Below are 17237 nucleotides of genomic sequence, written 5' to 3' on the forward strand. Positions count from 1 at the left end.
ATGATTGGGCCAGGCGGAGAGGGCGGGGCTAAGTAAGAAAAAAATCTCCCAATAAAGAGCCGAGGGGCGGGGCTTCCAGGACAACCCTGGGCAGTCGTTGGCTGTCTCCTGGGCTGGGCGGGACTGGGGCAGCGCGCGAAGACTCGAAGCGGTTTCCTAGGCGGTTGTGCGGCGGGAGCGGCGGGCCGAGGCTATGGCGGCGGTCCCCGCTGAGGTGAGTCCTGGCACCCCGCTCCCCTTCCCCCGGCCGGCTGTGCTGCTGCCGGCGGCAGCTCGTAGCCTGCCTGTGGCCTTAGGGCTCCTCTGGCTGTGGGGCGGCGGAGGGCGGGGAGGGGGATCGAAGGGCGGCGGGTGAGGCGGTGGCGGTGTGGTGGTGGTGGCGGCGGCACCTCGGCCGCCCTTGGGCCCGCTCTCAGCGGGCTCCCTCCTCGCTTCGCCCCGACTACACTTCCCAGGAGCTCGCCCTTCCGCCTCGCCGCCCGCGGGGAGCGCCGGGAAGGCCGTGCTGGGCCTGTCGCCGCGGGTGCGGCGGGAAGGCGGGGCCCGGCCCGGGCGGGCGCGGCGGGGTGCCGTTTGAGGGGTCCGGGCCGCCACCCGCGGCCGATCGCCCGCCCGGTGCAGGCAGCCGTGCTGGCCGGGCTGCCCGGGGTGTCAGTCTTGGGGGGGGGCCCTTCTCTTGCAGTGTGCCTGCACGCCAGGCTCGGGCTCCCTGTCACGGAGGAACCTTCCTGAAGAATCCCCCCAGACATCTTCTGGTCCCTTTTTAGTTAATTTAGGTGAAATGTGGATGTGGGAGAATGAACTTTTGCATTTCCCTTTATCCTTTTCATCTAAAGATTTTGAACACTAATCGGTGGAGATCAGCCAGTATGTTAATTCTTTTTTTTGTGTGTGTGCAAGCTCACCTTGTGTATAAATACCTATAAAGGTTCATGTGTAATCTCCTTTCATGTAAATACCAATTAATTCTTAAAATGTAACGATTACATGTATATAACTGTATGTAAGGGGTCAGCCAAGGTTTTGGAATGAAGTTAGACATCAAAAGTCATCGATACATAAATGATGTTTATCATAGTCAGAAAAACTTCAATTTTGCTTCGTAGCTTCTGTTAGAAGACTTGAATTTGGACTTGCCGAAAACCCTTGATAGTGACTGTGACAGTGGACAGGGCAGCTGTGAAACAGCCTCTCCAGGTTGCTTCAGCAAGGGGATAGCGTCTCTTGATGACAGAGGTTGGTAATATTTCCATGAAGTGTCTGTGGTGGTTGTTGCCTTCAACGGTGCATTCTTCAGTTTATAAACACCTTTTTAGGAAGTTGTCATTGCTTGACCTGTATGAATCCAAACTGCCTTTTTTTTGTTGCTCAGAATGTGGGTGGATATCGTTAAATCTCTGAAAAGTGGTTTTTAAGGTACAGAAAAGGAAACAGTAAATGGGACGTGAGTGTCTTAACGGCTTATTTTCTTTCTTGAAATGTTTTGCTTAACCTATATTTATCTATTTACTGTGGGTGTTATTACTATTTCAAGGCAAGTCAATATCAGTGAATGATTTCCAGCTTTGCCTTTCTTTTTCAAAGGTTAAAAACCTATGGCATCCATTTGGGTCAATTCTATACCACAGCGTGAACTGAATTTTGAAAACTTGAGTTCAAGCTGATTTGCTATAGATGTTGATATCTGTGAAATTTCACAGATACGTAACTTTATGTTTAACTGATTGATTGTTAATTAACTTATGGGATTTCCCTCTCCGTAGCATGCATCATTTCTTCTAATATATTTTGTCAGATTCAGAGGAAGAGATTTTTGTATGCAAGAAAGCAAAAAGCAAGAAGGTGCTCCAGGAGAGTGAGAGCGAAGATGGAGAGGATGGTGGCTCTCTTGTGCAGAACAATACTGTGGGTGGAGATGAGGAAAACGGGGAGGAAAAAGAGAACATCACTGTCCAGAGGAACAAAAAATCTCATCGGATTCGCCGCGGTCTGCTAGACAGTGATGACAGTGACGCTGGTGACCGATTGCAGATTGAAAACCTTGAAACGAGCAGGAAGTCTGGCTCGCCTGAGAACGAGTTGGAAGAGGAGAGGCCCCTAAAATCTGGGAAGAAGTACAGAAAGCATAAACATGACTTTGAAGAAGAGACAGCAAAAAAAGCTGTAGGGAAATCAAGGAGAAGAAAGGAGAAGGAGAGAAGAATTGAGTCCATTAAACAGCTGAAAAAAGAAAAGAAGCCCAGAGCAGAGGTATATGTTTTGGCAGAAAATCCTGGATGTTTTCTCAAATAAGTTGAATTTATTACTGCATTTGGTTATTGTGTTTAAATGCTTCAGCATTGCTAGTGTCCACGTTCCTATAGCAGCTGTGGTATCTGCAGGGATCCACGGAACACCAGGGAAGTCTACCAGTTTCATCTGCAAAGAAAGCACAAACCCAAGCGCTTGATCTAACGTCAGCACTTGTTAAGCCAGGCAGAAATTTTCTGAGTTCTTTGGGATTGTTGGGGGTTTGTTACGTGCACGAATGGCTTTGCTGGGTCCTTCAGCTTTTCTCTACGTTGCTGTGCTAGTTTCTGGAGGAAGCTTTGGGCTACTTTCAAATTTGAATTCTGGTCTAAATGGCTGCTTAGGAGGTTGCATATTGTTGCTATTTATAAAATGCATATTTCAAGTGTTAATTTATTCTCGCTGAGCTGTTTTGGTCGTCACTAATTAGTGAAATTCCCTACTTACCGTAGGGAACATTGCTCTGTGAATTACCTTATCAACTTTGCAGTGCTCTAAAGTGAATGTGACTGCCTCACAGGGCACGCAGGATGCTAGATTAAAGATGGCTTGTATTTTTTCGAACTTCTTTCACCAAGGCCTTTTGACAGTAATTTTAAATTAACATCAAAGAACTGAAGGGGACCTTCTGAAATGAGTTACACAAATACTTTATTCTTATGGCGAGCAGGTAGATGGTGGTGAGAGGTATCCTCTTAATGACAGTGGATGTCTTCTTGATGACAAAGAACTTTTTGATAATGGCTTAGAAGAGGATAACGGTGACCCCCCAGAGGATGAAGAGTCGATAGAATCAATACGAGCAGCAGTGAAAAACAAAATTAAAAAATATAAGGTAACATTTGATAGCGATACAAGAATATTGGTTATTAGTGGGAAGTATTGTATCTGGGCATGTATTAAAACTCTTTTTGACAATGGCGCACTTCTGCTACAACAGAGGAGAGGATAGCCCTCTGCTTTTTGGTCTTAAAGATGGAGGGATATTGTCCTGCAAAGTTATAAAGATAACACTATAGCAGGAGCTTTGGAAATCGACCATAAGTATTATGCAGTGTTTGTGTTGGTTTATGAGAATACTTGCTGGTTTTGCTGACCAGTGGCATAATCTCTGCAATTGTTTTTTTACTTTTGACTAGTTTGCCCTTGGTAGTGCCTGTGTATAAAGACAATTAAATTAATCTCTTTTTATGCACTGCAGAACAAAACACTGTTTTCTGAGGGTGAAGGCTACAAACATGTATTTGATGATGAGAATGAGGAACCTGTATTAAAAGAACCGAAAAGGAAGGTGAAGTATTCTTTTTAAAGCTCTCCATCATTTGTTGTAGTGACTCAAATGTTTTTGTATGCACACTCTCCAATGTCTTTGTTGATTTGCTGTTTAAATTTTTTTTTTAACTGGCTGCTTTATTCTGACTCCTTTCTGTTTGAAAGGGAAAAATAAGCTATTTAGAAAGTGTAGGTAGAGTCCCATATTTTGTTTTCTGACTTCAGAAACCTTTCTTTCTTTCTTTCTTTAAGGAGCGGAAAGCAGCAAGGTTAAGTAAAGAAGCCATTAAACAACTACATAGTGAGACCCAACGACTTATTAGAGGTAAAACTTAAATTCTTTGTATGTAGAGGGGTGTGAACTATTAAGAAATTCAGGGGAGAAATTGAAAATTTACCTGAAAAGTTAGAGCCATCTTTCACCCAGCATGAGTTATTCAGGGTTTGAAGGGTGCAAGGCCATTTTTATTCAAGGACCTGTTAAAAGATAACATTTGTAACTAATGGAAAAAAAAAATCATTGTGCAAACACTTGAGCCCATAAACTTGTGTAGAGTTAGGGCAATATTTAGGGCTCTTGATAAGCATGTAATAAAATTGAACCTGATCCCACCATTCTGATATTAACGTCACAATTAATTTCCTAATGAATCCATGGACATGTTGCAAATTTGGTCTTCAAGACAGTTGCTGTTGGAACTCCTTCCCAAACCACAGTGTTTGCTGTGTTCAAGCTTAAACTGTGCTGCTTTTGCCCGGTCAGATGTCTTTGCTGCAAAATACTTGTGTCAGGCTTCTTTGAATTTTGGAGGTAACAACTAAATGCCTCAGATGACGTTTTAAATTTTCTTTCACCTCCTTTCTCTGGTAGAATCATCTGTGTCTCTCCCATATCACGTGCCTGAGACCAAAAGCATTCATGACTTCTTCAAGCGTAGACCTCGACCAGTATGTCAAGGAAATGCCATGGCTTTGCTGAAGTAAGGACTTAAGCCTGCCTTGTATTTTTTCATAAATTTTGAGGGTATCCCAGCTTTGCTTTTGACGATAACCAGACTATTGCATGCTGTTGCATCGTGTGACGTACACACCTGCTCTGTGTACAGTCACATCCTGCTTCTGTTTTAATTTTAGCTGTTGCTTTGACTGGAAAGTTTTATTAAGAAACTTTCTTAGGCTCTTTTAATTCCATGAACACCTGCGAATTAGGAGGGTGTCACACAACACCAGGCAATGCTTCACTCCTGACACAGTCATGCTATTGAAGTATTCAGGGCCCAGTAGTAACTCCAGGTAAAGTAACATGCTCGTGCAAAGTTACTTTAATGTGGTTTAGACTTGACCCCAGCATTTCACTTGGACCATTTCTTCTTTTGAGTAATGTCTAGTAAAATACTTCAGCTACTGCAGTCACAAAATCTCTTGGGAATTTCATACTGTGATAATGTAACTAGTGCAAATGCTTTACACTACAATACACTTCCTTACCTCCTCAAAATGAAGTTTTACAGACTTCTGTCCTTCACCTCTTCCTACACATTAATGACAACCATTAGAAAATTTCTTTCTTTCTCTCTGGGTTTGTTCTTAACCTCTTCTCCCCTTTCACGACAGCCATGGGTGGTATATTTCTTTCTGCCTTCACTAGGTCCACTAAGTACCAGCTATCCCTGAATGAAGAATCTGCAGACACTACGAACTTAAACACGGGTTGCAAAGATGGGCAAATCGAAGGTGATCAATCAGCAGCTAATGATCCAGAAACCAGCCTTGGCAAAGAGGTCGATACTACTGTGAAAAAGCCTCTTGCTGATGTAGGGAAGAACGTGACAGAAGACTGTGCTGAAAAGCCCAGGCAGGACAGTGGCGATTGTCATACGGAGAGGACTGTAACAACTGCTAATAATGCAGAACGACAGCACTCTAACTTCCTAAGCACTGACTGTAGTGAACAAAAAGAGAATGAAATTCCTCTAGCGGTTGGAGGAGATGCCCTTGAGCAAAGAGATGAAACAGCACCGGACTTAGAAGTTGAAAAAAGCGATCAACCAGCGGGGCCTGGGTTGGTGGCACAACCTGAAAAAGTGAGGAAGTCCAAGTTGGAGAAACTTCGTGAACTGGGAATAGACCTGTCCATCAAGCCAAGAATCTGCTCTGGCAATGAATCCTTTATAAACCTCGATGAATCTGATTCAAATAAAGGTATCACTTTTATTGTTGTACTCCTGTCAGAGCTGTCCAGGTAAGCAGAGTTAATCTGACTTGAACTGGAAAACCTCTGAGACATGTTTGGGTGATAGAACAGTCAGGCACGTGCTCTTACTAGTACAGATTCTTTGCTTCATGTTGGCATCCATTTTCTTCCAGCTGATGTTTATAAGGGAAGTTTTGAGTCCTTAATATTTGAAAGCTTGAAGGAATGCTCAGTGGTAGATATTAGTGATGGATGATTTATTTCCATTTTTCTGTAGTGAATTATGCTGGCGCTTAAAGCACGTGGGATCACTTTTTTTCAAATTAATTCAAAACGAGGCAAGCAGTAATTAGCTGGAAACAAAAGTGACCTGTGTTCCAGAGTGTTTACCACTGATTTTGTTAAAAGGCAAGGCTGGATAGCAAGCAAAAATTTACTTTTGTAGCAAGGGTGTTTTGAACATCTTTTAGGAACTGGAGTTTGAACATGTATTATCAATGTTAAATAGTTGACCGTGTTCCAGGGAAAGACTGCAAATGATTAGGCAATTTTATAATTCCATTAAATCTGTTATGTATTAGAAGATACGTAATTGTTAATATCATAATAATTAGATGATAATAATTAGAAGATACATAATTTATTGGCACAGGCTGCCCAGAGAGGTGGGGGAGTCACCATCCCTGGGGGGCTTCAAACACCGTGCAGACGTGGCACTTGGGGACATGGTTTAGGAGGCCTGGGGGTGTTGGGTTGGGGGTTGGACTTGATGATCCTAAAGGTCTTTTCCAACCTTAATGATTCTGGGATTCTATGATACTAAGGGGATGTCTGGTTTGGATGTCACTTCTGTGCATGCAGGAAACTAACCTCTGCCACGAAGCAGTGGTTTTGTCAGCCTCGCTCTGGGTTTAGATATATGTGTTAAGAGAAATGTAGAGACGCCTGGTGGCTGGAAGGCTAGGCTGGAAGTGAATTGAGGTCTGTGGATAAATCATAGTCAGTGGTAAGGTAACTTAATATTAACTAATATCAATCAAGTACAAGTTAGAGAAAAAATATTCTGTAATGATATATTGTTTTATTAGTCAAATAGAATAATTTTGCAAATATTTTAATTTTAAAGATTATGAGTTTTTAACTGACTTCCTTTGAAAAAAAAATCTCAAGATCTACTCCTGGTATACCTTTAACACTCAATGCTTTTAAATGCTATCAAATTAATTTAGTTTGCATTTGGTAATTTAATTAATATGTATTTAAAGAATTAGAAGCCTTGAAAGCACGTTTCTTGAAGCACACCCTTCGAACATCGAAATCCAAAGTTGAGCGGACCATAAACATGAACATTATTCGTAAGGAGACTACGTCTGAAGGAAAAGAGGAACTGAAAGCAGACGTGGTACCAGCAGTGTTAGCTGCAGAGAGCCTGGACGAAACAGTCCACACAAAGCCAGGTCAGTTTGGGAGGAGAAGTGAGGATGGTTGAATTGGAAAACACTTTGTCTTTTGCCTCTCGTTTCCCCCTTTCCCAACACTGCCCCATGAAATACAGGTGAAGGGATCTTCATCTCTAAAATTAATATATATGTTCCCTCTAATGGGTAGTCCTGTTTTGGTTTTTTGGGGTTTTTTTTTTTTAATCTTGATAGTTATCTCTGAATTAGCACTGACCAGTGTAAAACAGCCTCACTCAGGTCTTTGCGGCTGGTTCTCTGGATTTCTCCCCATCTGTACCAAAATCTAGATAAACATATCCACGCTGTTGTTGCCATCAGCCCTGTGAATGTAACTCTCAGGCTTCTTGTCAACAACTGCAGTTTCTAATAGGATTGTATGCATTTGCAAACAAAAATATGTGTGGAATGTGACTGTCCCATAGTATCCACTAAAAGAAATAAATTATTTGGCTGGTTCTATAGACGTGCGTAATTTTTAGCTGCTCTTAATTATCTCATGTGCTATAGCCCATGTGTGCCTGCCCATGGCAGTCGGATGCTCTTGTTCCCAGAAGACGCAGCGGAGAGACAGACCCTGTTCTCACTCAGAGTGCTGCACCGGTGGCATTTATGGATAATGAGGAATCTTGATCATTCATGAGATTGTGTGGTCTCTCTGAATTGGGTTCATTGAAGCTAACTGCTCTAGCTCTTACAGCTGGCAGATCAATTCATAAAAGCATCTAAAACCAAGTGTTTTTTAATTCCCTTTTTATGTGTGTAGTTACATTGGATTGGATGCTTGAAGGCAATGAAGTTAAGGATTCACTGAGTACATCTAATATATTAATTTATTCATTTCTCTCCAGGTGAAAAGCTGCAAGTACTGAAGGCTAAACTCCAGGAGGCCATGAAACTCCGCAGGACTGAGGAACGCCAAAAGCGTCAAGCTTTGTTTAAACTGGATAATGAGGACATGTTGGAGGAAGAAGAGGAGGAGGAGGAGGAGGAAGAGATGACAGATGAGGAGGAGGAAGAGGAAGAAGGCAATCATGAGGTCTGTATGCAACATTTTTACGTAACCTAGTCAGCTTCTCAATTCTGCTGCCTCTCCTCCCCGTGAAATGAGGCTTTTGTACACTATTAATGTTAGGGAAATTGCCAAGAATTCTTCCTAGAAGCTAAAATATATTCAGGGTCTGGATTGTCTACAAATGAATTTATTATTTTCTTCATTTGTCTAAACAATATTAAAACAAATATAAGCGTATAAAAGATTCTGGTGCCACTTTCTCTTTTTATATATCCATGGCTCGTTGCTAGCAGGGGACAACCTGAGGTCACCTCCCTGATCTGGGGCAGGGTTTGCCATGGCCTTTCCTGTTTAAAAAGGGTCAGAATAGCTTGGATCTGTCAAGCACCTCTGTGTCCGTTGTCTCAGAGGGGAATAGGTGTGTGTAAGAACAGTGAACGTCAGCTTCATCCTCTGTATGTTAAAACATTTTCTTGAAAAGTATGCAAGGAAGCGGACAGACGAAAGCAACGATCACACTGTATCCCTCCTATGTTTGGGGATGTTTTTTAGAATGTGGAATTTCTGCTTGGCGAAGCAGAGGAAGATAATGAAGACACAGAAGAGAAACACACTGAAGATGGGGATAGAGAAACTGATAAGGAGTCAATTGATGGAGAAAAGCTGGAGAAATCTGTGCACTGTGACTCTGTTCCCAAACCACCTTCAACAGAGTCTACGTTGATGCTTTTTAAGGACAGCTCGTCCAAAATGGGGTAAATAAACCAAGCAATTCTAAATTTGATCGATAGATGTAGGTGTTTTGATTTAAATTACTCTTTATAAGTATTTTTTCTGTCTTGTTCCAGTAGTTAGGTGTGCGTTCACGCATGTTTTCTTCAAAAAACTTAATGACTGTAATTGTTGTTTAGTGGAACAATCTGTTTCTTAATCAAAGTGTACTAGATGTATTTTCGTGTGTTACCTTAGTTCTTGCAATTAGGTTTGACAGACAATAGCAATTCATCTTGTATATAGTAGCAAATACATTTTATTTAATGAATTGCAGATACTCTCTTCCTGATGAGAAACTTGAAACAGAAGAAGCTGCAGACAAAGGACCTACCAAGTCAGGTGAAGTAGAACTGTTATCGTAGCTAGCATTTTTTTCATATGGCACAGGCAGAAGTTTCTGTTTGGGATTGGAATTCAATATTGTTATTTCATCACCTGTGTAGTTATACAGTATGATTATAAAAGTTTAAACTGATGAAAGAAGTGGGAAGGCTTGAAAAAACTAGAGGAAAATAAAGTTCAAAATGATACTGGGAAAAAATATAAAAACAGTCACAAATGAAGACAAAATTCAGTAAAGTAGTGCAATATGCATCCCCTGTGAAGAAAGAAATCCAACATGAGCACAGAATACTGAATTGCTAGCAAGGTGTTGGTGTTGCAAAATAGTATCTTGAGGTTTTACTAGATGGAAAAAAACTAAGTTAAGCACAGTATTCCAATATTTATTTTCTTTCCAGAGGATGACGATTCATTTTCTCTACCGACACCTGCAAAAGAGAATAGCCATAACAGCAGTTTTGAGTTCATTGGCTCCATGATTCCGTCGTATCAGCCCTGTAACAAACAGCTGTCGCGTGGAGGGAACTTCTTATCTGCAGCAGGAGGTTTCAGGTCACCTTCCCCAGGTTTTTTCAAAACAAGCTTTATCAGCTCAGCTTCCAAGGTAAGGGTCCCAGTCCTGTTCCCATCAGATATTAACACAATGGGCAGTGAATGAATGTATTTTATCCTGACTGAGGTATCTATCAGAAAAATAGTACCAGAAAGAGGAAGGCAACTAGCGAAATGCTTTTACATGAGTAAGAAAAGCAAACTTTCCCTGGAGTTTAAAACATCTCCACGTTGGACTGGATGAAGATGACATTATGAAAACTTATATCCTAAAACCTGAAAGAACAGATGCTCTAATCTGGTTTTGGTGTCTAAAATAGGTATACCATAAATATTTTTTTTAAGCATGCTTATGTGGGCTTCACAACATCTGATGTCAGTGAAATCCTATGGTTTATCAGAGCAGTGTGGACATACTTGACTCCTGCAGTGTTAATCCTTTAAAATAGCTTAAATGTTTTATCTCATTCTTGCTTTTGACAAATAACTTGTATATTTTTACATTGCTTTGACCAGAGCTCAGGAAAGACGTCTGAGCCCTCTCTTCCCATAGAAGATTCCCAGGACCTGTATAATGCCTCTCCTGAGCCTAAGAGCTTATTTCCAGGGGCTGGGGAGTCGCAGTTTCAATTTTCTCTGGAAGATGACACTCAGAGCCAGCTGCTTGATGCAGATGGGTAAGTAATAGGCGTAAAGGATGACGGTTTGTGCCCTTTAACAGAAATAGGACATACAGACCAGCAAGATCTTTCTAACTACAGACTTTCTTTCAGGTTCTTGAATGTTGGACAACATCGGAATAAATACCAGTCCTCAAAGCATCAGCTGACTCTGGCTAGTATGGATGAGAACGCAATGGACGCCAATATGGACGAATTACTGGACTTGTGTTCCGGACAGTTCAGCAGTCAAGCTGAACACATGCCAAATCCCAGCAGCAACAAAAAGCAGAACATGGAAGAATTGCTCAATCTTTGCTCAGGAAAATTTGTGTCTCGGAGTATGTCCTGAATTCTCTTTTCAGCTTTGCTGGTTACTTAATTTATAAGCATTGCACTAAGGTACCCTTCGGTTCTGGGCACTAATGCAGAACGTGGAACTTCCGAGGCTTCTGAGAGCTCTAACGATTTGTTGCCTTTGTGGGAGCATACTAATTGTCATTTCTAGGATGCTCTCCAACATTTTAAGAGTACAAATATATCTGTCTAATAAGCTGCCATCTTTTTACTTTTTGTAGCAGGCTCTCCAACGTGGGCATCTTCTGTATCTTCCAAGGCAGAAAAAGACAGTGACATAGAAGATCCAATGGCAGAAGCGCTAGCGCTTTGTTCAGGCTCCTTTCCCACAGACAGGTTAGCTTTGTTCCTCCTAAAATTTACAAAAGCTTATAGAGGTGGTTGTCTTGTTTCACTCTTTGTATTTTTTCTTATTTGACATCAATTCAAAATGCTGTAAACAAAGTGTGGTCTGTTCTGGAGGTAAAGCAGTCGCTCTAAATCAGCAGCGTACACTGTTCCCACGGCTACTCTGAAGGGAAATTCTTCTTTGTCTTTCACTGATGGTGAAAGAAGTTCATCAAACGGAGAAAAGACTGTTAGAATGTAGGACTTTTGGGTTCTGTTCAGGGCTGTTGCCAAACTGCAGGAACCATAACCAAATGTAAGTTGGATACATTTTTAACAGTGATTAAACTAGAAAGGTGTATTGTTGCCTGACAAAAGGATATTGAGGCTTAACAACTGGGGATGTTAGAGGGATCCAAGAGGCATTTTAGAGGGAAGCAAACTCAGAAATTAGTACTTGTCCCATGGTTTCTGCAAGAGAAGACCTGAGGTCTTAAACCATCAGTGCTAATGGAGACTTGGGGTGTTTAAAGCTAACTGCTGTTGAGAGGCTGCAGCTCTGAGCACTCACAGGAAATTGGACCAGCTGATGTGGTGGTTGAAATTTTGCCTTGAATTATTGCGAAGCCCATCGTTGGAGGTGAAATGGAAACATGTATTTCTTTCATTTACCTTTCCCCTAGGGAAGAGGAAGATGAGGAGGAGCAAGAATTTGGTGATTTTCGGCTTTTAACAGATGATAATGCCTTTGATAGTGAAGAGGTATGAACTGATTCAGCAAGGAACTGCTACAGCATTCTGACTAAGAGAATTCCATTTATCTACTCAGTTTTTTAATATAACCATCAATGCAAAGTATAGTGACTTCCGTAACAAGCTACTGAAATGTTTTTGAGAGCAATATTTGGGTCATTTAAACTGTCTCCTTAATGTTATGATATACCGGATAAAGCATCTTTCTTAGCATAGCGAATCCTCTGAAAAATCTCTGGTATTTTAGTCTGTGTTTATCAATTGAAGAACAGAAGAATCCATCAGTACAAAGCAATCTACTTTCAGAAATTACTTCATTTCCAAAAACTTTCTCTCTGACAGGATGAAAAACATGGAGACAGTGATCCTGAAGAAGCAGAAAGTAGCGATGAAGAAGAGCTGCTGAGACGTAGACAGGGCTTGAAGAAAAAACTGTGAGTACATCTTTTTTGTATCTTAATTGCCAGACAGAATGAACATTAACAGCACTAGAAATTTAGTCTATTCCCTCTCCAGCATTAGCAGCAAATGTTTATATAACGTTGGCTCTGGTTGGTGGTGTGTTTGTTGTTTGGTTTGGGTTTTTTTTGCTGCTGTCACATTGCATGAGTTTAGCTGTGTTGCTGGTGGGCTAGAGAGGCTTTCCATGGAAATCAGGAGGCCGTGGTGAAAGCAATGCAACTTTTTTTTTTTTTTGACCAAAATTACTTTTCAAAAACTAAAGATGAGTTGTCATTTCTCGTTTAGGGTATGCGTTCATTTTATGTCAAAAGATAAATCCTGTGTTCAGAAGACTGGTGTGATTGTCATTGGTCTATCAAACTGACCTCTTTTAACGTTCTTTTATAGAAAACTGCAGGACTTCATGGAAGATGAGGCAGAGCTGTCAGGGAGTGACGTGGGAAGTGAGGATGAATATGACGGTGAAGACCTGAACGAATATGAAGAAGAGATTATTGATGAGGAACTCCCTAATGAAGTGGAATTAGGAAATCAAATACAGAAATTACACATGTCAGTGACAATTAGTGTGCATTTTTGTGTGTGAAGTCATGGCTCCTGGCTATAATCTGGACTAACCTCCCTTTCCTCTGGGTTGACAGGAAGGCAATGCTTGATGATGACAAGCGTCAGTTACGCTTGTACCAGGAGAGATACCTCATTGACGGTGACCTGCATAGCGATGGCCCTGGCAGAACGAGGAGATTCAGATGGAAAAACATAGGTGCCTTTGTGATCCATAGTTAATAGGTGGGGGTGAACGACTGGAAAGAGAGTGGGTGTTTATGAAACAGCACTCAGAAGTCTTCCAGGAATAAATTGGGTTGGGGGGTTCTGGTTTGTGTTTGGTTTGGGTTTTTTTTTTTTACTAGTCTGCATATTTTATGCCTCTTTTAACATTGATAACTTACTTTTTTCTCTTGTCTAGATTATGCTTCACAGATTGACTTGTTTCAGAGAGATTCAGATAACGATGATGAAAATGAACAGTTTGATGAGACAGAAGCAAAATGGAGGAAAGAGCGATTTGAACGAGAACAGTGGCTTCGGGAGCAGGTATTAGTTAGCTTCAGGAAAGGCATCGTGCTCAGTCTTTATACCATTGCTAGATGTGACGTTGTTAGTTCCTCAAGTTAAACTCTGGAAAAAATACTGTTCATAAATGTATCTTTTGGTTTTCATCATGAGTTCTGCTCTTTCTCTTCAAGTATTGTACAGAGAGAGAAACTAATTCAGAAGGGAGAGGCAGAAAACCTGTGTTCTGAAACAAGTCAGCTTCAGAGCTGGAGTAAGTCTCTTATGCTGGGAGCATAACTTCAAGTTTTAGAAGTTTCAGGATTAGGTCAGCTTTGTCAGCTGAATGTGATGCTGCGGGTTTGCTGCTCATCAATAGAACGAGGATGGTAAAGTAAGAAATCATTGCAATAAACTTTTACAATAGAAAGTAAATAAAAAAGACTATATTGATGTGTATAGTGAAAGGACTCCGTCTACTTCATATTCAGAATGAACACTTCATTCAGTATTTTAACTTTTTCAATTTTACTAAGTAGCTTCTCTCTACCACAGAAGGAAAAAAATAAAGAGCAGGAAGAGGAGGAAGATGTTGGTGAAGACAGCCAATTCATGAAACTAGCAAAAAAAGTAACTGCTAAGTCACTGCAGAAGAAAGGTAGGATTACTTTTCATTGAAGTGACAATCAGATAAGAGGAAGCTTAACTTCCAGTCATCACTCGTGGTCTCCAGTGAAGCACACCACGGATCAGAAGACTCCAGTGTCTGGTTTTCTTACACCAGTCTGGGCTCATGTCTTCCAGAACTTGAAAAGCTAAAGGTATAAAAACATTGAAAATACGCAGCTGCGAGGTTGATGATAATTGCGTGTATTTACCTAATGAAATAGTTCGTTATTTCTTGAAAAAAAGTTGTAGAGGGGAAATAAATCCCTCTATATCTTTGTTTAGTCTTTTATTCTTCAGTTGTTTGCTCTTAAGTTGCGGAGTAGAACACTGTAAGTGACATTCAGCCTACCCATTTCTCCAAATATCTGTGACTGAACGAAAAACTATGTAATGTTATGAAAATACGTCTAAGTTTTCCTTGGTTGTGGCGAAAACCGGACTCCAAGTGTGCAAAGCTTGTTTCAAGACCAAGTTTTCCCTTCTAACTGGTTGAACTAATTGCCGGAGTCATCTATCACTTGTATGGATAATTTGATGCAGGCTTTTTTTTTTCATACAGTATTTCCTCAATTTTAAGTTCTTCAGTAGGACGTAAAATTATGTTCTTTCAAATGAAGTTCAGAAACTGAGGTTTTGCTCTCTGTCTCTGCTAGCAAGCCCAGCAGTGGTGGTACAAGACACAACACTGTTACCCAGGAACCCATTTGAAACATTCAGACCTGCCAGTGACATCCAGGTTGGTAATGGTTCCCAAAAATGGTATTTCCAAAGTGCACATGTAGAACACAGCGAAGTCAGCTGATTCTGGCCATGTCTGGTTTAGTAGGGAGTAGTCTTTTCTATTAAGAGCGAGCTACTGCAAGAGCTGTCGTGTTCGTGTAAGTGGTTTAACATGACATTGTTTTGTTGTCCAGGTAAAAAACGGGTCTCTCTTGAACAGACCTAAAGCTGTCCTTCAGAAACTAGCAGCAATGTCAGATCTTAATCCAAACGCACCTCGAAATTCAAGGAATTTTGTCTTTCATACACTTTCCCCAGAGAAGAGTGCGGAGGCAAAGGAGAAGTCAAAACTTCAGGTAAAGATTTGTGTGGAACGAGCTGCCAGTTGTGTAGGTTATTTAAACGTATGGGCACTAAGCACCGCCCAGTAGCTGGGAGCACTGCTGCTTTAAATATTCTCTGTGATTCCTACTGTGTGCTCTCGCACCAAATAATTCTCTCATAATTCAAAACCTAAACTTTTTGGAGTGTTTTGTGTACTCTAATGCACCCCCTTCCCCTGCAGGTAAAGAAGAGAGGTCCTCCTGCAGTAATAACGTCTCTGGCCAAACGGCCCAGGGTGGAGAGCACAGAGGAAACAAGTCAAAGCCGAAGCATATTCCAGTACTTGGAGAGCTGAATAGTTCTGTTTAGGGCCAGAGGTTGCATCTTGTCCTTTTGCCAGTTGCGGTTTGTTTTGCAAATCTGCCAGCAATCATCAGGAAAGTAAACACATCGCTGTACGTTCTCGTGCTGCCGCTTAATGCACAAGTTCCAGTAATTTCCAGGCAATGGTCTTGTTTATTCCCCTTTGTTTTTTCTCGGCGCTCCGTGGCAAATGAGAGCACAAAATCCATGCTTGGTTTGGAATGAATTGGTAACTTGGTCTTTCCCAAGCGTTAAGGGAACTTACACTACTGTCTGCCGTCCTCATCCAGCTTCACGTGTGTCAGTAACATCAGCTTCATCTGAAAATACCGTTCGTGTGACAGGTGTGACGCAGAAACGCTGCAGCGAGCTTAAAGCGCGGATGCAGGAGGTATTTCTGCAGTTTTGTGTAAGCAGAAAAGCACTGTGAACTTAGGCAGGGCCCTTGTCTACACTTGCAGTACGAAGGTAGCTTTGCCTTCCCCCAAGGTCCTGTCTCCTCTGATGCTAAGCGTTTCTTAGCTTGACATTTTAAGAAGCTCTAATTTATAGATGAAATACATACTTTTTTAAAAGTCCCAGTCTTTTATGAGACAATATGCGAAGGATTTCTTACCAAGTTTTTATTACTGTTTATATTCTTACACATGCATGTGACTGTGTGTGTGGAGAGCGAAGAATGCGAGTAACAGATGTGGGAGAGGAAAAGGAGGTGTGCTGGGGTTTTTATTTGCTTTTGGGGGAAGTTGTTTGGTTTGTTTTGCCCAACTGAAGACTCTCTTCAATCACCTGTTCCGTTGTTTTCCTGCAAGCTGCACTCATCCGAGAGAAACCATCCATTTCCCAACAGCTAGTAATGAACGGCCTTCTCTAGAATGAGGAAACTGGATAAGGAACCATCATTCCCAGCCGTTCTGAATAGTGTGAAAGAAACTTGAGGCAGACTATGCAGCATTTCTGCCGTTTCTGATAACATGTTGAATGTGTTAAAGTAGAGACCAGATGATGGTAAGACAGTGGCCTGCTCCGTAAGGCTAAACATCTTCCTAGGACTCGACGTCGCGTGCTTAGGTTGCCGACTCTGTCGGAGAAGTGTCCTGAACTGTACATTTTGTAACATCTTAAGCACACGCCTGGTGTGCTACGTGTAAAATATTTTACTGTATATTATGTTTATAAAGAATTATGGTACTAATTGGAGTGCAATTTAACAATAAAACATGTTTTTAATTTTGGAAGCAGTTGGAATTAATTTACAGGATTTCACTCTGTTGTGTGTATGTGGGTTTTTTTCCAGAACGTTTGTCTCTGTCTCCTTTTTCTTTTTTTTTTTATTGTGGCTTTTCTTTTGTAGCCACAACCAAGCCCTCCACCAGGAACAGCTGCAGCAATATTGGAATACAACAAAAACAACCCCCCCCCATGTTTACTGGAGTGTAAATTCAAGTCTTCCACTTAGGTTTGCATAAAATTCTTGGCCCGAAGAATATGTTTCTTTTTACTGCTTCGGTAGTTTTGGTTTTGTTAGTTCCTAGACAAAACTTCCTTTATCGCAGGCACGCCTCGAGCCAATTTCAGTTCATTCTAGCGGTTCTAATAATTAGTATACCGGGATATGGGGTGGGAGGTTTAGGGAAGAGAATGAAGGAGGAAAG

The 17237-nt window shown here is 41.3% G+C and overlaps 1 protein-coding gene across 2 annotated transcripts; it reads left to right on the top strand.

The window, feature by feature from the left end:
* Positions 1–123: 123 nt before the first annotated feature.
* CLSPN (claspin) lies at positions 124–16820 on the top strand. 2 transcript variants are annotated; one of them, XM_064471186.1, is made up of 25 exons: positions 124–214; positions 1107–1236; positions 1796–2250; positions 2960–3124; positions 3491–3580; positions 3814–3886; positions 4433–4541; positions 5210–5763; positions 7021–7212; positions 8064–8251; positions 8780–8982; positions 9276–9340; positions 9742–9947; positions 10412–10572; positions 10669–10895; positions 11133–11247; positions 11922–12000; positions 12334–12425; positions 12841–13005; positions 13095–13216; positions 13421–13548; positions 14062–14164; positions 14829–14911; positions 15090–15251; positions 15461–16820. In XM_064471186.1, the coding sequence occupies exons 1-25, from the start codon at positions 194–196 to the stop codon at positions 15572–15574; spliced, it is 4002 nt and encodes a 1333-aa protein (XP_064327256.1). In that variant the 5' UTR covers positions 124–193; the 3' UTR covers positions 15575–16820. The 2 variants fall into 2 exon arrangements, with proteins under 2 accessions (XP_064327256.1, XP_064327258.1); XM_064471188.1 differs by having other exon boundaries at positions 11136–11247.
* Positions 16821–17237: the final 417 nt, after the last annotated feature.

The sequence above is a fragment of the Phalacrocorax carbo genome, chromosome 22 (genome assembly GCF_963921805.1).
Source record: "Phalacrocorax carbo chromosome 22, bPhaCar2.1, whole genome shotgun sequence".
In the NCBI taxonomy this organism is placed as follows: domain Eukaryota; kingdom Metazoa; phylum Chordata; class Aves; order Suliformes; family Phalacrocoracidae; genus Phalacrocorax; species Phalacrocorax carbo.